Source organism: Aquarana catesbeiana, linkage group LG02 (assembly GCF_042186555.1).
Source record: "Aquarana catesbeiana isolate 2022-GZ linkage group LG02, ASM4218655v1, whole genome shotgun sequence".
In the NCBI taxonomy this organism is placed as follows: Eukaryota; Metazoa; Chordata; class Amphibia; order Anura; family Ranidae; genus Aquarana; species Aquarana catesbeiana.
Genome location: NC_133325.1, coordinates 394,268,000 through 394,294,923, shown reverse-complemented (window position 1 = coordinate 394,294,923; position 26,924 = coordinate 394,268,000). Strand labels below are relative to the sequence as shown.

The following is a 26,924-nucleotide window of genomic DNA, read 5'->3' as shown; positions in this document are numbered from 1 at the left end:
ACGGTAAAATGCACATTAACATGTTTTCTGCAGTGTGATGTGTTGTACTGCCATTCATTTTCGACAGCACCCCAATGAACCAATACAACACAGTAGCGTACATATGCTGTAAAGCACCACAGCGCACAGATATGCAAGATGTATGTTGCTTTAAGAAAAGTGTGGCATACAGCACCTTTGATGTGTTGCTGCCTATTTTTAATGCTATGCTAAAATGCATGTGTAGTAATGCAGTGCACTGGAATAAATAGGCACTAAATCCTGTTATTGCAGCCACCATGAGGTAATGTAGTGTAATTAAATAAGAAAATGGGATCTGCATATGGATCAGCCTAAGAACTCATGTGCAAATCAGATACAAGAATCACTTAAGTCTCGTGCACACTGAGCTCCTCTGAATGCCTTTTCTCCTGGCAGGAGAAAAGCTGCCTAAAAAAACGTGGTAACAGCCACGTGTGTGTATTGCACGCGCGTTTATGCGTATTCACATATATGCGCTAGAATGTTCATTTCTTCTGTCCATTGGAATGCTTAACACATATAAACACACCTAGGGGTTGATTTACTAAAGGCAAAAAGACTGTGCACTTTGGAAAGGACAGTTTCACACTGCAAGAGCAGTTGCTCCAGAGCTTAGTAAATGAGCAGAAGCTCTGCTGACTTTCATCAACCAATCATGTGCAAGCAAAAATGCTGTTTTTTTTATTTTCCTTGCATGTGATTGGGTATTCTTTGCAAAGTGAAGCTTTACCTCATTTACTAAGCTCTGGAGCAGCTGCATTTGCAGATTGCAATTGCACTTTCCAAGGTGCACAGTCTATTGGCCTTTAGTAAATCAACCCCCTAGTGGTTTGGTGCCTTTATGCACATTCCTCATTTTTACTGTCCAACCACTCCTCTCCTCAACACACCGGTGATGGTTTTTTCAGTCTGTAAATGCCCCTCTGCTAAAACACCTGTAAATGTCTATGTGTGCATGGACACATAGGCTAACACGCAGGTGCATTTACAGCCTGAAAAAAATTCCAAATTCTGGTAAAAGTTTTCTGCTCAGCGTGCATGAGGCCTTAAAGATGATTTAATTTACCAGCATCTACCTAAAACTGAAGTATCAGCAATTCTTTTTAGAATGTTCAAAACTAACAACATAGTATACTTTCAGATATCTGCATCATTTTTTTATGGTATGTTCACAAAAGACAGAGTTTAGCATTTGCATAAAAAATAGGTGAGCTAGGATTTCCTACCTCGGCCTCATATCTTTCTCCATCTATGCTGTGCTCAGATCCAAGCATGTCACTGCTACCCCAGTGAAAGTGAAACTGTAAAGCTGAGTATGTACCGTCAAGTCCTCCTCCACTCATCGTAATCCCTTTTCCTTCCAAAGACAACTGAGCTAAAATAAAATATTAACATTCCCCTAATTAAATTCAAATAACAACTATAGAAGAGGCAAACAAAATTAATTAAATATCATAAAAAAAGGTAAAGGAAACAGAAAAAAATTGTTGTAAGGCAGAATAAACACAAAGACTGTATGCAACAAAAACCTCTGGTAAGTGTGCTGGAGAATCATCTGTACTGTATTATTCTGTATATTGAAAATCTTTTCCTGCTGGTGTAACGCATGTATGCTTCAGCACAGCAGGTGGGCTGTAATGCCGGCAGTACAAATATGTGCCTCAGCCGGCTCTACTGTTCTGTGCTGAGAGGACACTCACTGCTAACACCTATCAGCACAGAAACTGAGCTGTCATTGCCAGCTGCTGGTCACCGTTAGGATCAAGAATCAGTTATGCAGGGCTCCCGATCATGTGAATTCTGCAACAGCCAATCACAGTGGTCACATTATCGGGGACATTTCCTGCCATCTTTCAGAAACCATTAAAAGGCCAGCAGGAGCTGCCGCCAAGGGGTCAAGTTTAAAAGGTCATAGGTGTATGCTAAGGTGTATGGTCATAGGTGTATGCATTTCATAAACAACATAACAATATGCCAGATAAGTATAAATAGGGGCATTAGCTGCAGTAAAGGGTTACTTACCATTGTGAAAATTGCAACTGAAATGTGTTCCTTTTTCCACCCATCAGTGATGGGTAAATATTGGACCCTGATAGATACTGTACATTCTGATTCAGATTGTAGATTGTGATCTGTGCCCTCACATATAGAATGAACATGGTACGTAGCCTCCCTGGCGGTATGATTATTTCACATTTTTGCGTCTCAAAGCGGTACAATTATTTTGCATAGAAATTTGGCGTTTTATATTGTAGGCCTGTAATTCTTAGCAATAACTCACTTGAATCTGTCCACCAAGAGTCTAGTAGACATCCCGGGTATGATGAAGTTTGAAACACTAAATCATAAATTATAATATAATAAATAAATAATTATAAAAAATAATAATATAATAATAATAAAATGAATTTCCCCACGATTCACTATCGCTCAATTCTGCAAGTGTTTTAATTTTCTATCACTGTTTTCTAGCTGGTCTAAAGCCACTTTTGACGTAAAGGGACACTTTTTGGTTGCTATGGACAATCTCCAGTTTCCAGGCAGAAAGAACAGTATATATCATATAAAACTGCATGCAGGGCACTGGACAAAGCACTGGGAACAAAAGGGATGTGAAATGATTTCATACAGTAATGTAATCTGTAAGATAACAGTGTACTGTATGTGTTATGATTTTTCACTTTTTGGAATTTGCCACCGGGCTCTGCCCCCGTGCATCGCGACGCTCGCAGGGAATGGAGCCCGGCACACAGGGGCTTCGGGAGGAGGACAGAGCCCGCAGACACAGCGGGGGGACATCGCAGGATCCTGGGGACAAGGTAAGTATACCGCACCAGGATCCTGAGATGTAATCCCGAGTGTGGCTCGGGGTTACTGCTAATGGTGCTGAAATTTAACCCCGAGTCACACTCGGGAAAACCGCCAGGGAGGTTAAAACAACTGTCTTGGGAATGACAAATGAATTCACTGAAAGCAGTTATATTATCTTTTAGAAAATACATATGTATTTCAGCAATTCAGGAGACTGCTTAGCATGGTAATTGCCTGCAGGGCCAATGGGCATGTTGGGTGCAACTATTATTTGGCTGGAGCTCAGCTTATTGAGTTTGCTCATCTGTAAAAAGATGGGAAAATGGCAGCTGAAATCCACGAATGTGGACATTTTCAGGTCTGCAAGCGCATCTCAAGCCACAGAAAATTCCTAATCAGTTCAAGTGTACAGAACTGGTCATACATGTTTTAGATATTTTACCCAAGATTCTTCATAACCATATTACGTAGGGCTTTCAAGGTGCAATTAGGCAGGAAAACAACATCTTTCCATTTTGGATGTGCTGTGAAACATCCCTGTATTTTCTGAGTGGTCTGAATTCATAATTAGAATGTTGCTGTGGAGTGCACTATTAGACTGGGCATTCATGTTGAGATCGCTACTACACCATGAACTCCCTTCTCTCCATAATCACTGGTCAGGAAACAGGCAGGTTTGTAATCATCACAGGATCATTTAGGTATGCAGTTTAATAGTTTTCTTTTCTATAAAAAACATTTATCACCATACCAAATGTGGCCAAAGTGACTTAACTTACCGTGAAAGGCTAAAGATGATGTAGGAAGATGTAGGATGATGTAAGAAGATGTAAACGCTTTCCTTCCCGTAAGTATAAAAAGGTTGTGATTTCTAATATAGTGCACAGCTTTTTATGCATCCCTTGTTTTTTCATGTGTTTTAATATGCAAAGAACAGCACTGTTTATATATACATTGCAGGGAAACTTACCTGAATGGCCATTGTTAGTTATTGTCAAATCATTTGCAAGATCATATCCACTGAAATGAAATGCCGTTAAAGTGTTCTTAAATTCAGTGTTTTTCGTAACAATGTTTATTGGAGATTGTTCGCTTTTACCACATGAGCCTATTGTTTTCCATTCCCTTGGTCCTGTTTATAAAGGAAAATACATATCAAGTCATATGGGATACTGTATCCACAATTAAATAACAAATACATATATAACAAATACATATATGATATGCTCTGTTATAATACATGATTAGGAGACATTTGAAGAGTAACTGTAACCTTGAAAAATCTAGCTTTTTCTGTCTCCCTTACTTTTCTATTTAACTGGGTTATGAAAATGACAGACCACACTTTAGATCCGAGGGACCAAGTCTTCTCATTGCTGTGGCATATACATGACCAAGATTTCTAATTCATTAAAAAGTGGGTCATAGATTGCTCCATAAACCTCCATTATAGCCTGTGAGATTACTTCACCTACATCTGGGGTCTGTAATTTTATTTAGTGTCTTGATGAGAAGAAAGGAGAGTGGGGAGAGAGGGCTAGTTTTAAAAGGTACAGTTACGTGAATACAAGTTCTGCGATGAGATGTAGACACAGGGCATTAAAATGACGCAGATATTTACAAATATAGTATGATGGGGTGTAAACAGCATTGAAGAGACAACAAAAAAGGAAAATTTTTTATGTAAAAATATATTGTTTTTATTTCAAGCAGCTTTAGAGTGAATCTGTTAACTATTTAAAGTAAAAGTCCTGCTGAAGAGCAGGCAATGCAGACAGAACATTTGTAGATTTCAGGGCGTTGGCCCAAAGAGCCAATACCTATAACACTCTTTCTCCCTCCTCTAGATACAAACTTGCAAGTTTGCCTGATGTGAATGTCTATATAAGGACCTTATACATAGGCGTGCGCACAGGGCACACCCTAATCACCCTGTGCTGGGCACATTTCCCCTGCTGCTTGGCTGCAGAGAAAGGGACTGGGGAATATCAGTCCTTAGTCCCTTTCTCTGTCTCAAAAGTGAGATATCAGGGGTCTGTTTAGACCCATAATATTTCACCAAAGCCCCCCAATGGAGCTCCTAAAAAAATTGTAAAAAAAAGTAATAAAAAATTGTAAAAAAATAAATTTGTAAAAAATTATAAAATTGTAAAAAAGTAATAATAAAAAAAATATAAAAAATAAACTACTGACACCAATCTCTGCCCTTCTGACACTGTCCACTGCTCTACCGACACTGTCCATTGCCCTACTGCCCTATAAATACAGTATATGCACACATATGAGCTTTGGGGTGCACACCCTGATTCAATAGGCTGCGCACACCTATGACCTTATGGTAGGTTACTTAATAGACATCGTAAGAAAACTAACCAGGAAATTGTAGACATAAAGCCCCCTTATATGTGTGCTTGTGGGCATCTAAATGTATAGTGTGAACAGGCAGGTAAGAAACTTTAATGCAGAAGAGACATACAGGAGTTGTCTCTCTGGCATTAAAAAAATCTGCCTGTTCCCATTTATTTTGTACTACATTTCCACTTTAGGCTTTTAAGAATTTTCAGTAGTTCAATATTCAATTAATGTGAAAAAAACCCCAGAATCCACACCAATGGTATAATTGTTGTTTGTGATGTGAACATTTTGATTAGAAAATTATGAAGAGTTGTAATAAAGAATGCAGTTAAAAATCACTCATGTGGCTTAGTAAATTGACCCTAATATCCCATTCTTAATATTATATTGGATTAAATAGTACATACTGTACAACCATAGGGTACAAACCTCAGGGCTGGCATATTTTGTCATTCACAGCAAGAAAGGCGCTAGATGTCAGACTGTTAATTAAAAACATCTCCTTTTTAGTGTATCAAAAATATGGCAAATACTTTTTCCACATTTCTTATGTCTCTCAATTGGAAGGATAGTGCACATTTGCTAGTGTATGTTTTAAAAATTGATTTAGAGAGAGCTGATAAATTAAATATTTGATTTAATAACTTGCTACAAAACATGGCCCAAATTTCCATCATTGGAGACTGTGGGCACACGAGTAACATTAATCAGCTGGGATAATCTGGCATAAGACGACTTTTCCTATTGATGGTGCGTGTGGGGTGTTTGCCTCTTTGTCTGTGTTGCCTATATGCACATGCCTATTGTGTCTAATGGTACTGGCGCAGCCCTGACCCAGAACAATGATGTGCATCCAACTAGATTTCCGCAGTTTAATATAATCACTAAAATCTGATTGGTTAATGGTTACAGCACCTTGCCTTTTAAATAGTAATTTGGGCAGAATATGGCCCCAGGGGTAGGAATGAATGGATAGAGTGATGTGCATGCACAGTAGGAACTAGTTGGGAAACAGCTGGGACTTTTGCACAGGCTGTACAATGAAGATCGGAGGAGCAGGATGAAGGTATGTATTTAGCTTTGTGGCTTCAATTTCTGAGAGTGGGAAAGATTTAAAGGACAACTTTACTAAAGCTGAAGTTGCCCTTTAACATGAAAACGGTTTTGCTTCGGCAGAAGAAGACTGCATCAAAACCTACTTTCTTCAGAGTAATATAGTTTTACAGACCATAGGTACAGAGCTCACCAGCCAGGAAAAAGTACATCTCAGGGATGTCTGATATGCAGAATAGTTCCAAAGCTTTGTGCAAGGTTAAAAAGCTTGTAAAAAGCTCTCACCCATAGGCGTGCACACGGGGTGTGCCAGGTGTGCCTGGGCACACCCTAATCACCCCATGTGCATTATCACCCTGTATGCTGACAGGAAGATGGGAACAATCTCCCTCTCACTGCCATAATATGTGTTTACGCACTTCTCTTTCAAGGTCCTGGGGTCATATATATGTAGACACACACACGTGTGTTTGAGCTTCAGGGTGCACACCCTAATTCAATAGGCTGCGCACACCTATGCTCTCACCTACCAACATAATCCCTCCTGGACTGCAAGAGAACTCCCACAAATACTCCTCCTACTCCCTTTACCCTTCAGCAACTAATAAAGTGTCCACATATTCATGAATGTTAATTATTAATATGATTTAGACTGCCATGTGCATTGTATCACCAAGTATTTGTCACATGGCTTTATATAGTTATTTGTAGCTCAGAAATGCACTATAGAGTCTATGATATAGACCTGTCATAAACTGTTCAATTTTTTTGCGTATTTTGTTACACCATTAATTTCTGTGTAATAGTGACATGGGGGGAGATTTACTAAAGTTGGAGAGCGCAAAATCTGGTGCAGCGCTGCACAGAAACCAATCAGCTTCCATGTTTTATTGTCAAAGATTAATTGAACAAGCTGAAGTTAGAAGCTGATTGGCTACCATGCACAGCTGCACCAGATTCTGAGAGCTCCAGTTTTAGTAAATCTGCCCCATGGTGTCTAGTCTTGGTCACTATAATGTTCAGAAGCACAAGAAACAGCCCGGATGTAACATGCCCTTTTAGTTATAGTTGGATTAGTTTACACAGCAATCCCATAATTAATAGTGGCTTTTTACCTACGCAATGAGGGACAGATGACTTTACAATTTCATAACACCATTCTGCAAGAGAAAAAGGTACAATAAAAATCAGAACACAACAGCAACAACTTCCAAGATAGACATCCTTAAATGCAGTTGGTAGTTCAGTATATTGACTACATTCATTTGTATTTCAGTGTGCACACATCTATACCATCAACAAAGTACCAATAGCAGGCTTGCAGTGGAAAAAAACCTCAATATACTTCATAAAATGATGTAGGAATCTGGTTAAGCCTTGTATCAACAAATGAGTCTAGATAGATAGAGTACAGACCATGCAGAAATCATCCAATATACAGTGGCTGTGTGTATCAGATTACTTATAAATTAGCAACTTTTCCTCCCTTTCACTAAAAATCACATCAGCATATAGCTCTGCATGCTGATATGAAACCATCTTACATTCATTAGTTAAAAAAACATTTTTTTTTTACAAAACTGTTACTGTTCTTCCACATCCTGGTAGAGTGGGGCACTGGTGATGTAACCAGGGGCTCACAGCTGCATCCTGGGAAGTTCCTGTCACATGTTTTAGAAGGCAGGTCCAGAGCTCTAGGCATAGTTCCATGAAGTAAAGCGCAATGGATTCATTTGCCCATAAAATGGCCATCATAAGAAGAATGGCCACCATAAAAAGAATAAGATGACCACCTCAATCTGTGGCCACTGCTTTATTGTAAAGTCAGCTAAAGAGTGTGGTTTAACATTGTTTTTGACCAATTAACATAGTTGTTGTAGTGGTGCTTGGCGATGTGTCTGTGTTTCCTAGCTGGAGTGCCAGGATCACAAAACTGACTGCATAGAATCACAACTCTTTTGGGAAGTAAAGTAGTTTATGTACGTATTTCAGTGGAGCTTTTAACAGCATGGTGTTCAGCTTTCTATTGCCCAATCCATCGTGGAGTTTGCATGTTCTCACTGTGCCTGCGTGTGTTCCCTCCCACACTCCAAAGACATGCTGCTAGGTTAATTGGCTCCTGTCTAAATTGGTCCTAGTATGAATGTGCGCTAGGGACCTTAGATTGTAAATAATCTCCCCTGTAGTCTTTGCCTGGTTTTCTCTTCTTGGGAAGAAGACTCAGGGCACGGCCCATCATGTTTATTTTTTTGTTTTTACCTAACACAGCAATTCGTTGGCTAATTCAACCACAAGGATGGTTCGTTCCATGCAATTACCAAAAGAATAAGCTCACCTTGCAGTTAAAAAAAAAAAAAATGTGCTTTTTTTTTTTTTTAAGGAGCCTGAGAGCATTGCTGATCACGGGTGCAATTTCAGGCTCCTGCAGACTCTTAGCGTAGCTGTTATGTACCTTGTAGTTTAAGGGCTGGTAGGCCTCAACATATATTTTTGTTCTTGGGCCAAGATATACTTTTAAGTATGGTTTTCTTTTTATCCTACTACATTGATGTGAACTTAGTTATATATTAATCCAATGCAGATTCTTGAAAATTAATATGTTATGATAATTATGATGATGAAAATGTTATACAGTATATGTCTACCATTATTTTCCAGGACTCCAAATATGCTTCTGACTAAGTCTGAAGACTGCTATCAAATCATATAAGTAAAGGCCCGTACACACGATACGAAAATCAGAAGAAAAATTTCGTCCGACAAACGATCATCTGATTTTCGGATCGTTAGTATGGTTCTTTCGACAGCCGATTCCGGTTTTTCGTCAGACAAAAGCTGGATGTGCAGACTATAACATTTTTGTTGTACATGAACACAAACAAAACAAAATTTTGATTACATACAAAACTTTTCAACACATTACGTCACTTCTGAAGTTGTATTCTGTCGTACGAAAATGTTCGTATTGTGAGTAACCTCTTCACTTTCGACATGAGACTAGCATGCAACAAAAAACGGATGAACGTTTGTCTGAAAATCTAATCGTGTGTACGAGGCTTTAGTCCAAGGTAAAGCAAGCTGCAACATCTGCTAACAGCTCGTTTATAAACAGAGTATGAAACAGCAATATTAAAAAGCTGAACTATTCACCAATATAACTGTTATTGAATGTTATGTTCCTAAAGCCATTTAAAACCCCTATTATAGGAAGAATGTATGGTTACCAAAAATTGATCAAACACTTTTCTGTAATACTATAGGTGTACATGTTCTATGAGTATTCTTTCCACTTGTTCTCAACTATCTTTGTGCCTTATGGTTTTTGTATCTGAGAGACTGTTTGTATTTCAATTACTGTTTGAAAAACAAATTTTAAAAAAGATTGAAATGTAAAAAACTGAACTACAGACAATTATTTTTTAAAAAGGCAATCAAAACATATCTAAAACCAAGAAGGAAAATATAATATATTGCAGCCTACCAGTCTTTAGATTTGGTGGCTGCATTGCTTTTCATTTTTCAGTCTAAGAACATTTTCTGCAGGTAGAGGGGCCACCAGAATTGAGAAACTCACATGAAATCGCGTAACAGAGCTCCAAAAGTTTGTCTTAAAAGTTCATAATTTTCTATTGCCAATGATACTCTAAAATCAAGAAGACAACCTGTACTAAACTAATTTCAGGGGAAGAAAAAATGTCGTTCATTGAGGCTTATTGCACTAGCAATTTAAACTGTACTCTATTTAAGAAACTCCTGAAGGTTAGTCTCTGTCAAGACTATAAATTGAGTTGTTTCAATGGGCATATAGTAAGGATGCTGGTGTCAGCTGCATTTTTACTCAGCTCCTTCAGGAGATTCTTAATCTCTTGCCACCCATGTAATGCAGATAAGCAGTCAAGATTTCTGCCTGCCCGGAAACGTGTTGGCATTAAAGTATCACTAGCAATAATGAATTATGGACTCTTGAGACAATAATTTGGTGCTCTGCTATTTGCTTTCACCTATTCTTTAGAGAACAGTCATTCATAAATGCATAACCTGATCCCACATGGAGCAAGCTGTTTGTGAACGGAGAAGAGGGGGCTAAAGATCAGAGGCAGAAGGAAATACGTTTATAACAATGTTTTTTTACTGATTGCTCTCTCTCAGCAGCTGGTAGCATCCAGGACCTCCTATAGACATGGAATAGGGCAACTTGCATCTAATGTGGATACCTTAAACAAAGTAGGAAAGCAGAAAATGATTCAACCTAACAGGGTCCACCCAAAATTGAAAACATTTTTGGAAACTAAATAATATTTTTGGTAGTTTTGGAGTCCACAAACAGACATTTGAATAATTGACAGCTTTTCACAATGGGTACTACATTTAAAAAAAACTTTCATGAGAGAGAAATGAAGTCTGCAATTGTTGACCTCTCTTTTAAAAAATGCTGGTTACCTTGACTGTCATCCACTGGTCAGAGTCACTGACTTGGCACAATTATGCAGATCATAGCTTTTGAGTTTCCTTCAACTTACCTGATCTGTACACTTGAAGCAACTCACAAAGTACTGAAACCATTGGGTCAGTTTAACGGGCAGGCAACTAGCATTTTCTGATGTTGGTAAATAATGGCAGCCCTTATATGTCACTCATGATAGGTTTACTTCAGTCAAATGGCTTGCTGGCTTGCATTCTCATTTTCCAGGGTCAGTGTGTAAAAGTTGTTTGTTAGGCTTACAACAAATCAGCAGGGAAATGCTTATCTCTTTCCAGCTACTTGCATGATGAAAAAGACTATTTACAAACTAGTTAAGCTTGAAATACTATATCCTGGCAACTACTTAGTCATTTTGTTACCAAAGAGGAACCCGCTTTACTTATTCCAAAAGTAGAACAAATCTTTGTCATGAAAACAGACACTGTTTTCGAGCTTTATTCGGTCTGTTTTGTTTAAGTGTTCAATTTCAAATTACAGAGTCATTTTCTCAGCACACAGATGCTCATTGGAACAGAATTGCTAGCAAATCACAAATCCTATCCAGTAGACAACTGCTTCTAAGAAAATCGCAGTACAATAATAATCTGTAATAGGCAATAGAATTATTACTAGAATCTGAAATATTTAATTGGGGATACTATATCACACGTGTTGTGCATGTGTTGCTGTTGCATTGGATTGCATTGTATTATTAAAATGTTATATCTGCTGACAATTAATGGTAGTTAAGCATCACAACAACCTGGTATTGTGTGCACTTGGTATGTTGCACTATTCTCCCTCTCCTCTCTAGTACTAGGTAGTAATGTTTTTGGATAGACCTTACATCAGTATAGTTGTTAGCTTTATAGCAGACACTAAACTGAGAAAGTCCATTTTATTTTTACACTTTAAAAGAGTGGAAAAACTTCTTTTGCGCTGAACGCTGCAAAGTAAAATTGCATTGGATACAGCTTCCATGTTTTACAGGAGATTAAGACTGTCTGTTAAGGTTGCTAAATCAGCATGTGGTCACACTGTCCAGACAGACTGAGCTCTATGGAGGTAAGTTGATGCATAAAGTGGCAGCTGAGATAGAAAAGAGAAATTAGAAAATATGATCCAGTGGCTGAGTATGAAATGATGAAATTGCAAAACACTAACTTACAAAACAAATGATAGTTTAAAATATGTGCCAAAACGTTTCTTTAGTTGTTTTGGATGGGGTGGGGAAGTGTAAAAACCCCTGTCAGGGGTTAAAAGAGATTTGCCCTCACTTCCTGTTCCAGAAACAACAGTTTCACTAGACAGGAAGTACAGGAAAATTAGCAACAGTAGCACAGACAGAAATAAAAATGCTTCATTTAGTAGTGTAGAGGAAGGCAAAAAAAAATTACAAAATTAAACTGTGTTGCGCTAAATCAAAATCAATAATCAGTGAGTCCAAGTGTCAAGCTCATGACACTCACGAAGAGTCCCAAGAACAGTGAAAAAGGTGAAATATGTCTTCAATTCCAAAATAAAACAGAATCCCTCCACCTTGTGAATTCACCACCACCACATATATAGATGTGCTCTTACCAGAGAGCATAGACCTCCTATTATGGTGGGTCAAAGAAAGCTCATGTATCTCATCCACTGTTATATCCATAAAAGAGAAGACGATGAGAGTCGCTCTAAACTACCCATAGATGTACCGACAAGCCTCTTGTCTCAGACCATTAGCAGAACCCCCCTGGCTGGCAGGGAAAGGATTATGAGGGAAGTCCCTGGACTCTGCGACTGGAGACTTCCTGCACGATCCTTTCCTTGCCAGCCTGAGACAAGAGGATTGTCAGTATATCTATGGGCGGTTTAGAGCAACTCTCATTGTCTTCCCTTTGCTGGATATAACAGTGGATGAGACACATGAGTTACATGAGCTTTCTTGACCCCCCCATAATAGGAGGTTGACTCACTGATTATTGATTTTGATTTAGTGCAACACAGTTAAATTTTGTATTTTTTCTGTGATAATATGTCACGTTATTGGTGCAGATTTTGTTTATGATATCACAAGTGCAGTTTAATTTTGATATTATTTGTAAAAGACCATATGAACCTTTTTTGCAGCCTGCGTCTCTGTTACAGAGTTTACCTCGCTTGTGAAACTGTTGTTACTAGTGAGTATACACAATTCATAAGAATTCAGATGGTTTCCTATTACAAAAAAACAGACACCTACACCATTCGTAATAAAAGCACCCTGTGCCCCATGCAATGCATAGTACCTTAGTAAGTGAAACTTACTCATTTGGAGTCCCACTTTGTATAAAAGGATCACTCTTGGTAATAAAGTGCATGATGAACTTTATTCCCAGGAATAAAACCTAGTAATAGAACCGGAAAGTACACTTTTGATCATTTTATTCAGACCCGATTCTTGTTTGAAGAACACTTATTACCTAAGACCTGTCATTTACATTAAAGCTCATTCCCAGAATGAGTAAGTTTTGTCTAAATATAAAGACGTGTATGCTTATTTGAATTTCGGTGTACTTTGTGTACGCCAGTAATTTATGTTCCAGTAGTCCAGTTTCTTAATTTGGAAAGGCATTTGATGCATGTCAAGTGGATTTGTTTCCTTTGTGTTTATTGAAGAATATATTTACAAAAAGGCGAAGCTCTGCTTGTTTGCCTCCTGCCCCCACCATGCTGCCACAAGCTGACGATAGCCGATTGAGGAATCAGTATGGGTGAGGACACGTTGGATTCCTGGACAGTATTACCCTGGGAGGTCAGCCTGGAGTTCCTCTTTAAGTGAATGTTTTAGTTCATCTTTAAAGTTCTGTAAAATGGCAGCCACTGTAATTATGACCATGCCTTTTTGAATTGCATGGTTTCTGGCATGGTAATGATGCATTTTTCTGTGTTACTTATTTTTATGTGCTCTCAGAGCTCCTATTTGCTGGTCAGCACTGAGGGGTAGATATGGGTAGAACGTCTTTGGTGAAATTGATTTTGCAATGAATTTATAAATTTTCCCATGCTTTGCATGGTCAGTTTTCAAGGAAGAAATGGGACTGGCATGATCAACCAGATATTTCTCATAAATTGAATACATTAAAAAGTAAAAGACTACACCTTCTGACCAATATGACCAAGTGCAGAATTGCTCTTTCTGCCACTGCTTTCTCCTATTCCCCCTTGAGCCACAGCTTGAGAGCTACTGCTGTTCCAATTTCTGCAGCACCCCACTGTTTGCTTACTTAAGCCCCCCTACATATGGAAAGAATGTTAGGAGACATTTGCCGGTTCAAAAGAGAAAATGGCCAACATTCTGCCCGTGTGTACAGTATGTCGGTCTGTCTCCAACAGAAGTCGGCCGTTTGACCAACTTCAGTCAGACGTGCCTGCTGGAAGACCAGCAGCCGACCAGCTCTCAATCAGCACTCTGAGCCAATGGCAGAGAGCGCTGATCAGAGCACAACAGTAACACAACAGCTTAGCAGGGGAGATCACTGAACTAACCTTGCATGGTTAGTAAAGCGGCTTCAACCAGAGCTGATTTTTTTCCTTTCAATCCGTGGGGTTGAATGAAAAAAAAAACGAATAGTGTGTACCAGGCTTTAAAGCCCTGTACACACGGGCAGAATGTCAGGAGACATTTGCCGGTTCAACAAAAAAACGGCGGACATTCTGCCCGCGTGTATGTCGGTCTGTCTGACAGCAGCTGGCCCTTCAACTGGCTTCTGTCAGACGTGCATGCTGGAAAACCAGCAGGCAACCGACTTCCAAACAGCGCTCTTAGCCAATGGCAAAGAATGCTGATCCAAATGTTCTGGCGGGGGCATCCCCCTGTCAGAACACAACAGCTCAGTGGGGGAGATCGCTGAACTAACCTTGCATAGTTAGTATAGTGGCTCCAACCGGAGCTGAAAGTATTTTTTCATTCAACCCGTGGGGTTGAACAAAAAAAACTAATAGTGTGTACCCTGCTTTACTCTGAGCCCACTTTTTAGGCCTGATATCTCACAGGCAGCTACAGTGCACACTCTAGCAGCCTGTGGGGTAGGTGCCACCTAACCCATGGGCACATATTTAGGAAACAAACAACATAGTGCTGCAGAGACTGCAACAGCCATAGCTGTCAAGCTATGGCTTGGAGGGGGAAAAGGGGGGGGGGGAAGAGTCAGTGCTGGCACACATGAAAATCCACCACTGGCTATTGAAATACACTGTGACTGCTGTCAAGCTGTGGCCTGGCATAAGGAAGGCTGCAACACTGGGCCATGGCCCGGTGGTTGAGAAACACTGGACTAAACAATTGTGTATTACCACAATGTGCTGCTGATGTGACTTGTACAAATATACATTTGGGCAACAAAATGTGAGAAATTTCGAAAGTTATCCACATGGTTTTACTAAAATCCTTTGTGAAACACTTTCAAGAAGATATGTAGACTGAAAGAATCATCTGTCAGGTTTACAGTAAAACAATCTCTTGAAAGGGAGTATCTTTCTCAATTCTCAATGAATTATGGGATCTTGAGACTATGTACTAAACAGTGATGTGAGACCAATCCTCTTTATTAAGTTTCAGATGGCATTATTTTATGCACATTAGTCACAACTCTGTCAACAAATACAAGGATTTGTTCATCATGTAGTAATGTTTTCTGTTAGTCTTTGCACTTTGTTCAGTTTACAGCCTTCATAGTAATTTAGTTAGTTGCATTAAACCAATATAACATTGTACTGTTTTTGTTAATAGTGATTTGATGGCCAGAGATTAAATGTGATGAGTTCACTCCAGATAAGCCTTTCCTAGCATCCCCTGTGCTTCTCTTACCTTGGGGAAATGTTTCTACTTACCATATAAAACAAGGCTCATAGTACAAAGCATAAAAGGAAGAGCAAATCAAACATTGTTTTTTGCAGGAGGACAAGAGAATTGTTGTAAAACATATTTGTAGCCAATTTCAGCAAAGAACCAATTTATATTTTCATGTATGCTTTAGTGTTTCTTCTTAGAAACATTAGTGTTGGATTTGCAAAAAACTGTCTGTAAATGAAGCACCTGGCATTTGCCATTGCTGACTTGTTTGTGAAGGTGCAATTTTTAGGGCTATTAACTTTATCCTTTCTTCATTACCTGACGAATCATTGACCCGGAATCAGTATGTGCATATGAAGTGACCAGTCAGATATGCATGTATCTGGAGGTAAGGAACTCACTAAATGTTAAAAATTATTCAACAGAAAGAATAGGACCCACTCATATTGGTCATGCTATGTGTAGAGGCCTAGGAAATTTATTGCTGGTTCCTGTAAAAATTAGAGTAAATACCTACAGTACCTCTTCTGTTGCTGAATGCTGCTTTGTTGAAGATAAATCTTCTGAAGTTTGCTGAGAAACCAACACTTCTGGAAGTAGCAATCGCTTGTGTCCCCCACAGTGGTTGTTGTTCCTCCAACCAACCTCTGCATCACTACTGTGTCCTATAATGATGTTGAGGTCGGCAGGTGGAGCCTTGAAGTCAGACATATGTTGGCCTTAAGTTCAGGTACAAACTTATAAACAAATTTTCACATTCCTAAGAACTGCCTAAAGCAAGTCTTTTTTGCTATAATTTCTATAATTGATCCATAGCTGCTTGGAACAGAGTATCCATCGGGCAGACTAATAATAACCAGCCCACAGTCCTAATTCACTGCCAAAGCCCACAGAACTTCCAAGTGTGCCTCCCCACAATACAACATTTGGTACCTAAGTAGCCAATTGCCAGGCCCAATTGTGTGCAGTTTTCTTCAGCAAGTGAAAATTTTCAAAGGAATCTTAGTAGCCTTAGAAACAGATTAGTTAGGTAGTGGAAGGTAAGTAAATGCTTTTCATTTGCCAAGTTTTTTGCTGCCCATAGCAAGCATTTAGCTTCTAACTGTCATTTCTGACAGTGCAGGTCTGAAAAATGAAACAAAACAATTCAACTATTTGACTACTGACAGTGACAATCAGATGAGACATGCATTTTAAAGTTTAAACACATGTTTTTTTTTTATTTATTAAAAGATAAGTTGACCTTTTATTTAAAAAAATAATAAATGCACATCTTTTTTTGCAGGTATAAAAATGTGCTTTTATTATTTTTTTACACTGCAGCCTTTAAAGCATTGCCAGGATCCTCCAGACTCTGTCAGCTGTCTGTCCACACAGGAGGTACAGTTACTGAATTGCAGGAAAAATTAATGAACTACGAGAGCACCAACAAGTGCCTTCTCAGTTCATTGAGAAGTCATCTACCACAACGGGCGACGTTACTTGTAGTTCATTCACTAGTCCACAGGATACTGGAAATGAATGATGCGGCAGGAAACTGTGAATAAATGAAGTGGCTGTTTGGGCGGATCCCCACACACAGCTGCTGTTTTCTAATTGTGACAGAAGATGCAGGGCTAGTATCCCCTGCCCGCTCTTACAGAGTGAGAAGTGCTGGCTGCAGTAGGTAGGTGTATAGGAGTATGTTACATGTTATACCCAAATTATAGGTGTAACATGCTCCTAAAGGTGAGCTTATCCTTTAAGATATTTTTGCCATATGGTTGCCATACCCTATCTAGTGGAGTAAAACCGTGCATTATCAAAGATTTTAAGCTGGTTATATAGTAGAATTTAATTGTTGAAACTTTTGTCTCAGAAACATTTGTTTGACTTTTAAATCATTAATGGCGTAAATCATTTGTTTTTTTACTGTAGTAGCAAGAAAATTCGGATGAGCAGGATGAAAATTTTTTCTTGAACAGACACATTTCTGACATTGTATATGGTTTTTATTCAGGAATATACATTCCCTTCAAAATTGAATATTATAAATAAACAACATTTTGAAGTACTTTCGAACGACATTCGTCAAGTCATCGTATTGACCATACAAACATTTGATTGTAAATCTACTAGTGTATGGCCAGCTCTACTGTAATCTTGACTGTCATGGACACAATGCCTAAGTGTAATGTCATCACAGAGCCTGGGCTCATAGGGTAATGCTGCACAGGACGGAAAAACTATGCACATTGAGACCTGTCCCCATCCTGATGCTGGAGAAGAGGAAAAGAGACGGTGCTTGCCATGTAACCACACACAATGCACCTGCAATTAAATTGAAGTGTGAAGAGGCAGGGAGAATGAAGTAAAAAGTCTAGGAATTTCATTCAGAAGTTGGAGTTGACCTTTAAAGTATATAAAAGCAAAACTTTTTTTCGTTTTGGATAGAGTGGAGATGGATTAGAACACCTGTCAGGTTTTTATCTCTGTTTGTGTCCCCGTTAAGGAGATTCACCCTCTCTCACAAATTTTGGGTTGTCCCCAGAAAAATAATAGAGGGGAAATCTTCCAATGAGGGCACTAGTTCTGGTGACCTGGGGTCCCCAAGGAGTTCACTTAATTTGCAGGGATTTCCTCTCACTTCCTGTTTGGCTGTGGGACAGGGAGTGAAGGTAAATCTCCGCAATGGGACACAGATGACAAAAAAAAACGTGACAGGGGTTATAACCCTCCCTTACTCTATCCAAAATGATAGCCGATAGCTCTACTTTAAGTTTTCCCCCCAGGGCACCAGATGATAACTACTGGTTTGGGTGTACCATAAAAAGTTTGGCTGACTTTTCACATACTGTATTACTGTGAGCTGTCCCTATATTGAAAGGCTAGGCTAAGACCTGCACTGCACAAAATAAAATTAGTGTCTATTTACATTTGTGTGGTACGTTAACATACGCTGTGATTCACGTTACTGTATGTTGCATTACACCAGCAATTAAAAACAATGGACTCTCAATGCACTAAAACACGTCAAAATCAGAGGAGCTACAGAATGGTTAACACACTGCAACTCATTATTGTGCAATGCACATGCTCTAACTCAGTGAATTAGGGTGCTATTTAAAATGATTGGCATCACAATGTGTCGACGCATGTAATATGCATTGTGCACATTGCAGTAACTTGTATATTCCTGCATCACATGAATGTAAGCTGGCTTTTAATTTTGCTTCAATTCATAAAAAAACACAAAAAAACACAGAGCCTGCTGGGGTAGCTTTTTGAAGATGTGCATCTAGTGGCATCAATGGCTTAAACACTATTATTATTTATTATTAAACCTGAGTTGTTATTAATTTGCTTTTATTAGGCAAAATAGCAGTCACTGACACGTGTATAAATCAGATTTTTCGGATTTGTGTATTGGTCAGTTTCTCGAGTTCACCAAGGATGATATTTCTGCTCTTTCTTCTCAATGCTATATAAGATCATTTAAAAGATTCTACTCTTTAGGGGAAAATAACAGCACCTGGAGCAAACAAGGCAGCATTTTCTATTTTTAGATAGCCTTGTGCTTTGTTTAGAGATTTCTGTAGTTTGATCTAATTTGACTTATTCTGTTTGATCGGTCACCATTCTGCAAGTCAATTTCCACTATTACTACTACACAACTGCTTTACATTTATTTTAGGGCATATTTTAAATATATATATTAAATCTATAATAAGTCTATCCTACATTTTGCCTATGAATGGAAATCAAATGAAAAAAAAAATGGTATGCATGTAAATCGTTCCATATATACAGTTTATTTTACAGTATTTGAGTTTTAGCCTTGGCAATTAAATCCATGAATGTGGATTTTTATTTGGCTGTGCCAATTAGTTAACTACGCAGAATTATGCTTTATGTCTGTAAAAATCTTTTTACAGATGTTTGCAGGGAAACTCATATTGCTTTCATGCTATCATTAACTGAACTAACTACAGAAACTGAAATCTAATTGACTTATGGGTTAAGAACATTTTATAAACATCATGAGTTTTTAACATTGTATTGAAGTATCACCCTACTGTAGAAGCATTTCTCACATATTTTGGGGTTTATTTACCAAAACTGGAGAGTGCAACATCTGGTGCAGTTGTGCATAGTAGCCAATCTTCTTCTAACTTCAACTTGTTCAATTTTAGACCCCTTTCACACTGAAGGCGTTTTTCAGGTGTTTTAGCGCTAAAATAAGTGCCTGTAAAATGTCTGAAAAACGCCTCCCATGCCACCCCAATCTGAAAGCCTGAGTGCTTTCACACTGGGGGCGATGCACTTGCAAGACGTTAGAAAAAGTCCCACAAGCAGCGGCTTTGAGGCAGTGCTGGAGCAGTGTATACACCTCTCCCAAAACGTCCCTGTCCATTGAAATGAATGGGCAGCGACACAACACGGGCACATTTAAACCTTTCTTCGGCCGCTAGCATGCGTTAAAAGCGCCCCGCTAAAATGACGGTGAATCACCGCTAAAACTAGCGTCTCTTTACCGCTAACACGGCCGTGCTACAGTGTGAAAGGGGCCAAAGTGATTTTAAAGTCTAAAATTTAATTTTTAATTAATAACAAACAACTTTATACTTACCTGCTCTGTTCAAATCCATTGCATAGAGCGGCCCTCAACCTGCTCTTCTCGAGTCCCCCATGCACCCATGCAGTCTGATTTCAGTACAGGAAAAAAAAGTCCCTGCACCTTTTTTATGGGAATCCAAAGCGAGTTCAGCCATACAAACTGTATGGCTGAACACGCATTGCACAGACATCGCATGTGATCAGCAAAGCAGTGCGGGTGCGAATCACATGCGATGTCTGTGTTCGCTATAGTGTGAACCCAGGCTAAAGGCTAAGTTGACCTTAAAAATAATAAATGCACATCTTTTTGCAATCATTTCCTTTTTTACTAGGAGCCTGTAAAGCATTGCACCCACAATCAGCAGATCGCAGGTGACGTGTCAGGCTCCTGCAAACTGTCATTGTAGCTGTACTGGCAGGCAGTTACTGAATGGCAGGAAGAATCAATAAACTACTAGAGCGCTCACCAGCGTCCTTGTAGTTCATTGAAAACTTCAAGCCGTCAGCTGCTATGTTTGACAGTAATTTTAGTTCTCTAATTCACAAAACTCTGTGAATGAATGACACAGCCAGGGGGCAGAGTCCCGCATGGCCACACTCTTTTAAATTGTGACAGTGGGTGTGGTGAGGAGATCACCTAGAAAAATATAGAATCGCGCTAAACATGTGAAAAATAAATAAATAAAGTAAGTGCGAACTGACACACTACCAATAATTGAAAAATAATCAAATATCCATATATGTGCAACCATGTATGTTGTGGACAAGAATCTTGAATGTCTGTCTAATACACCATCACACATGGAAAGAGAAAAATTGACCAATGGTGGTAATTCAACTGGACCAATTGGCTGGGTGAATAACTTGAAATTACAAAGTGTCCAAAAAAACAAAATAAACACTATCACTATCAAAAATTATAAAGTGAATGTAATGTCCATCCCTAAATGTGAAATCTTCGGTATTAAATTAAGGAATTGTGCAAAATCCACCACCGTTGTGTAGAGAGTTACTGCTTATTGAAAGCCCGTGATCCCCCTCTAACAGAGGATCAAGGGAAGCCTGTAATAATGGATACCCACCAGGGCGTATCAGATGCAGCCAATACCCTTCAACTTGTCAGTGGTGATAATGTGATCTCCAAAACACCCAATGGAACCATTACTCCTCAGATCGCCTCATTTCATTCCAGAGTCAATGGGTGGATATGTACGCTCCTCCCGCTTGACCCGTGCTGTGATTAGGAGGTGATCACCTGCCCGCTGTCACAGAGGGGGCTGGGTGTGGGGGGGGGGCATGCAGAGGCTGCTGATTTAGTAATATCTTACACCCTGAAGACAGGTGTAACATGTTATGAAAGGTAAACTTTTCCTTTAAGCTTTGACAAAAAAACCTGGAGGCTGATTGGTTTCTATAGAGAGCTGCACCAGATTTAACGCCCTTTAGTTTTAGTAAATCAACCCCATTTTGTCTAATAGTGTACTTTAAGCTTTTGAATCCAGTCAGAAATACACAGCACACTTTAACTTCATAGAGATACTAAGGAATGTAATGGAGATGATAAAAAATCAACTGTGAAAATATCTTTCTCTACTTAACACTTTTCCAAGTCTGCTACCGATAGACAATGTCATGTGACCAAGCAATCATTGATGGCAAGCAGTGACAATTCAGATTGGAGTCATGCTTTCCTCTTCTTTCTTTTTTTTCCCATTCTTCAGACATGTATTTATAATTAAAATGTAAAATCGGGCTCTTGTTCTCAGATGTATGCTATATCCACACCTATTAATACACCTGTAGCAGCAACAAGGCACTGTGAAGTACACAAATGTATGCCTACAGCTTAAAGGTAAACTTAGATTGTAATACATACAGGGTACTTCTTGCCACAGCACATCAGATCATGCAAAAAAAAATGCAAGGAATGATGTCTTAGTTGCTAATAATGGCATTCTCAATAAAGGGCCATTGGTGGGGCTTAGCTATGATGTCAGGGAAAGTCAGACCACATTAAAAATGATAATTGAAAGGGATGTAATCACTGGAGGAGGCCATGGCGCTGGAGCTCTATTCACATAACAATTTACACTGGTAGGGAAAAACCATGTTATTTAAAGCTGGATACAGGTGTTCAAATTCACACAGAAGAAAGAATTACATTTAGATAATATGTACATTCAAGGTTGAACTGCAGAAGCTGTGGTCAGAATACTGTATCTCAGCGGTTCTATTGCCTGTTTTAACCAGATTGAGAACTCCCAAGGTGGTGAATTAGTCAGTTGGAGACACTGTTTTATATACCTAGTTTCTGTTTAGTACAGATTCACCTTAAGCCTAGGTTTCCTGCACCTTATCACAGTCGAACTCCATTCATGCGAACCACTGTGGATGTCAATGTTAAGTTACTGACACCCCAAAAATGGTTGGCAAAACACAGTGGGATTGGCTGAGCCGGATCGCATGGGTGTGAACACCCATGTGATCTGATTCCAGTGCGAAAAAAAAAAAGGTGCAAGCACCTTTTTTTGTGCGGGTACGGTGTGATTTGAGCCATACAAAATAAATGAGCTCAAATTGCATTTCAAAGAATCGTATGTGATTTGAACAGGAATGCGGTGCGATTCTTGTCTGAATAACATGCAGTTCCCCACACCGCACCAGTTTGAACCTAGGCTAAAGCTGAATTCCAGAATTTATACCCCTTGTAGCTATTGGATAATTTAATTAAATAAATGTTTTTGTGCCTAGAGTTTCGCATTAAGGCCCTGTTCACATCTGTGCGGTTTATATGTTTTAGGTGTGCTGCGCTAAAAAAGAAGTCCTGCGTGCAGCATCTTTCATGCACTTTCATCAAAACACACATTCTATAGAGTTCTATGGCAGTGCACCTAAAATGGGCCAAAAAAGCAACATGCCATAAACACACAACGCAGACATGAATTGGCCCAAAGGCTGGTTTCACACTGCTGCACTGCAATTTGGCCACATTGTGGGTTTATCCACAGTTTTCACAAGTTTTTCCTGTGGTTATAGCCTCGGCCCCATAGACTTTCTATGAAATTGTGCACTTTTGGCAAATTTTGGGAAAGCGCGCTTATGATGCAACATGCAGGACTTTGTGTGCGCTTTCAGAAACACCAAAAACATTTGACCTAAAGTCCATGAGACCGTGGCTAAAACTGCAGGTTAAATGCTTGAAAACTGTGAATTCACCCACCCTGTGGCCAAACCACAACACAGCAGTGTGCAACCTGCCTAAGTTTAAAAAAAAAACATTAGAAGGCAGTCCGATCTGCAGATATAATCCAACCCCAAGGCTTTGTTTTTGTTTTTTTCTTAATTAATATAAACATGCACGTTTCCTGAGCTACATGTTTATTACAGGAGTAAGAAGAAAGCCAGGCACCTTCAACAGTGGCTTATTTTGCAAGAAAACAATAGTGCCTGGCTGAAATGATCTATTGGGCAGATTGCTAATTCTTCCAATATTTGCCAGTCTATGGGTATTCAGTGTAGTCTCCATCAACAGACATGACAAATATCACTGGGGTTGATTTACTCAAACTGGAGAGTACAAAATCTGGTGCAGCTCTACATCTAAACCAATCAGCTTCCAGGTTTTTTGTCAATGCTTAATTAAACAAGCTGAAGTGAGAAGCTGATTGGCTACCAAGCACAGTTGCACCAGATTTTGCACTCTCCAGTTTTAGTAAATCAACCCCACTGATGTTTCTGCCCACCAGTTCGTCCATAAGACATTACGCCCAACCCCACTCCTCTCCACCACCCATGCTTCTGGCACTTTTGAATACCAGCAATTTCAATAAATGTCTACGTTGTTATCCCAAAAACGTATGTTAAGTTTTAAACAAAGTATCCACAAACAGAATGATATATGTCATTGTATATCAAATGTACTTTTTAGTTCCTAGCATATCTAATAAAGGCTCACAATAAACTAGTCAAAGACTTTGTGGTGCCCCTTGTTGTGAAGGTGTGTTGTCTATACATGATAATGCTGATGTAAAAACAATTGTTTAAAACTGGTGTCATTCTGATACCAAAGTTAGTGATGAATTTTCTTGTGAAAAAAAAGTTAGTCATGAATACCTTTACAATCCTTAATGAGGATGGCATTTACTTCCTCAAGTAATCTGGAGATATTTTTTTATTGCCTTTTTGTATCTTGCTCTTTTATAGCTAATACAATTGTGTAGTTTAACTCTTTAGGGTGTGTTTTTGATCATTTGTTTTTTTTTTTCATATGTTAATCTGGAGATATGTTGTGAACTTTGCATGATCTCTGTGACAATTACCCTCTGGGAAAGTCATTGAAGGTCTAATGCAGAAGTGAGGGTTTTTTAATTGCACGGCATCATTAAAATTAGGTCCCTCAAGCTTGCTGAAAGATAACTTTAAGATATGTACTCATGACAACTATATAATTTCTGTTTTAGTAAAGCACTCTCTGTTTTAGTGAGCAAAGATACCTGAGAGGTCACAAAATACAAAATCTGGCATCTTTTTCAGGGTACATAGATAAGAAATTTAAGGGTATCTATGAAATATTGCCTTGCTTTGCATATTTTGACTCTGGTCCTACCTAATTGTGTCTAAACACATTAGGCTGAAGGCTTGTACAAAATAGGAGTGTTTCCATGCATTTTTTTACTACTATAAGCCATAATGTTGGCCATACACAAACAATGGCAGTTTTGAAAGTGAAACAGTGCCAACAGTGCCAACTGTCTAGGCAGGGAGTTCCCTTCACTTTGGAGAGATTACCTCTCACTGCCTTTTGCGTCTCTGGAAGAAGAAACAAAGAGTTATCTCTATGAGGCATAGGTGTTGATTTACTAAAGGCAAATAGACAGTGCACTTTGCAAAGTGACTTCCATCATCCAATCATGTGCAAGCAAAAAAAAAAAAAAAAAAAAAGCATTTTTTTTTCTTTTTTATATTCTTTGCACGTGATTGGGTATTCTTTGCAAAGTGAAACTTTACCTTATTCACTAATCTCTGGAGCAATTGCCCTTGCAGAGTGCAACTGCACTTTACAAAGTGCACAGTCTATTTACCTTTAGTAGATCAACCCCACAGATAATAAAAAGAAGCCCTGACAGGTTTAAAAAAGAAAAAAAAAAGACGCTTTAAACTAATATGCTGTAATAGGTGGCAGGTTACTCTATAAAGACTAACACTAGTTATACACTACAGCGGGTAATTTTATTCTAATACTGTACCTGGGCTGCTATAGAGACACTCCTAAGCAATCGATTGCATTTTCACAGGGTTGCTGTGGGTTGTTGCATAACAGCATAACCTTTGTAACTTCAAGAGAATCCAAATGTTCATAGTATTTACATAGCAGTATAGCTCCTATGTTAAAAAAGGCTTAAAACAAATGAAATTTCTTTTCTTTTTTATTTCGTTCCCTTCTGTTCCTATCCCCTCCATCTCTAGTCAGAATATAGATGTATAATTATTACCAGAAAGTGTAATTAGTCAATAGGTAAGCATGATTCTCTAATTCATATGATTCACGAGAGCCTAATAAACATGTGACCCCTGTAAGGTTAAGGGGTCATTTAAAAGAGAATTTCTATTGCATTAATTAAATTCAGAAGTAAAAGTTTTGTGTTCTAACAAACTATATACAGTTTAACAGAGCTCATCTTCACAATGTGACAGCTATTTAAAAGCAAGGTTCTGGGTAAATTGCATGTATGTAACTAAATTAAAATAGAACTCTAAGCAGTATTAATTGTTTGACAAAGCAATCTCAGAATTTGAATGCTAGGAAGCCAGAAAATGCATGCAATAGCCTCTCCAGCACACAAACTAATTCAGCATTTTTTCTTGTAGTGTAGCTGTAAAAAGAAATAGAGTAGATAAGCAATATAGGAATCCTGTTCTGTGTTTGAGTTTGTCCTCTATTCTACAAAGAGCATACAGATCATTTTGTAAAGAACACTATTGTAAGCAGATGAAAAGACTCGTCTTACCTTCTGATGATATCACAATGATAACATGCAGAGTGAGGAAAAAACACACATAGGTGAATGTCATTCTTGCAAATCTACCAGCAAGTGATGCTGTGAGCCAGAATCAATCAGGATCTTTATACTGTGCTCACATCTCAGCTGAGAGTTTTTATACAGGAGAGGGTACATAGCTAAGAAGGTGAACTCCTCCCTCTACTGAATATTCTCTGATTCCACCAATAAGTGTCACTCATTGCTTATCTTTTTTAAACTTGTTCCAACAACCGATAGTAAATTCTTCTGCCACTGGCATGTAGAAATAGAGTTTAACTGCAAGGAAGTTCCAACTCGATAATTAGAAGCTCTCAATTAACTAAAGAACTCCAGACTTGGCTACTAATAAAATGCATTAATTATTCAAAAGCATATTTAATCAGATATATTAGTTCACTAATTCTTCAACTCTGTTAAATAAAATGTGAATTTGCATTATTAGGCTTTTGCTGAGATTGTGATATATGATACATCAAAAAGCCAGCCATACAATGGCATGTTGCAGTTGCTTCTTGCTGTATTTTACAGGTATCATGAGAGCTTATTTTATTCTGTCACAATGATGTGCTGAAGACAAATTGATTATTGAGGTATAGTATATATATTTAGGTATGGAACATTTTTTTATTATTATGTATTATTTTATATTGCATAAATGTGCCACTGTAATGTAATATGTACACTAGATAATGTTTAAAAATATTCATATGTATGATGGTAAATTGTATTTATTCTAGTACTGCTATTACTACTACTACTGGTCGTTGAG

At 38.5% G+C, this 26,924-nt stretch overlaps 1 protein-coding gene across 1 annotated transcript in view; it reads right to left on the bottom strand.

Annotated features, from left to right (window-relative positions):
* The window catches only part of CA4 (carbonic anhydrase 4), a 125,383-nt gene extending 99,128 nt beyond the window's left edge, over positions 1 to 26,255 (bottom strand). Inside the window, exons 1-4 of the mRNA XM_073615244.1 lie at positions 26,123 to 26,255; positions 7,356 to 7,400; positions 3,803 to 3,964; positions 1,248 to 1,396 (exon numbers count right to left, since the gene is read on the bottom strand). Coding sequence (XP_073471345.1) covers positions 1,248 to 1,396; positions 3,803 to 3,964; positions 7,356 to 7,400; positions 26,123 to 26,186 — 420 coding nt within the window. The 5' untranslated portion in view covers positions 26,187 to 26,255. The remainder of the gene's footprint in view (positions 1 to 1,247; positions 1,397 to 3,802; positions 3,965 to 7,355; positions 7,401 to 26,122) is intronic.
* Between the last annotated feature and the right edge of the window lie 669 nt (positions 26,256 to 26,924).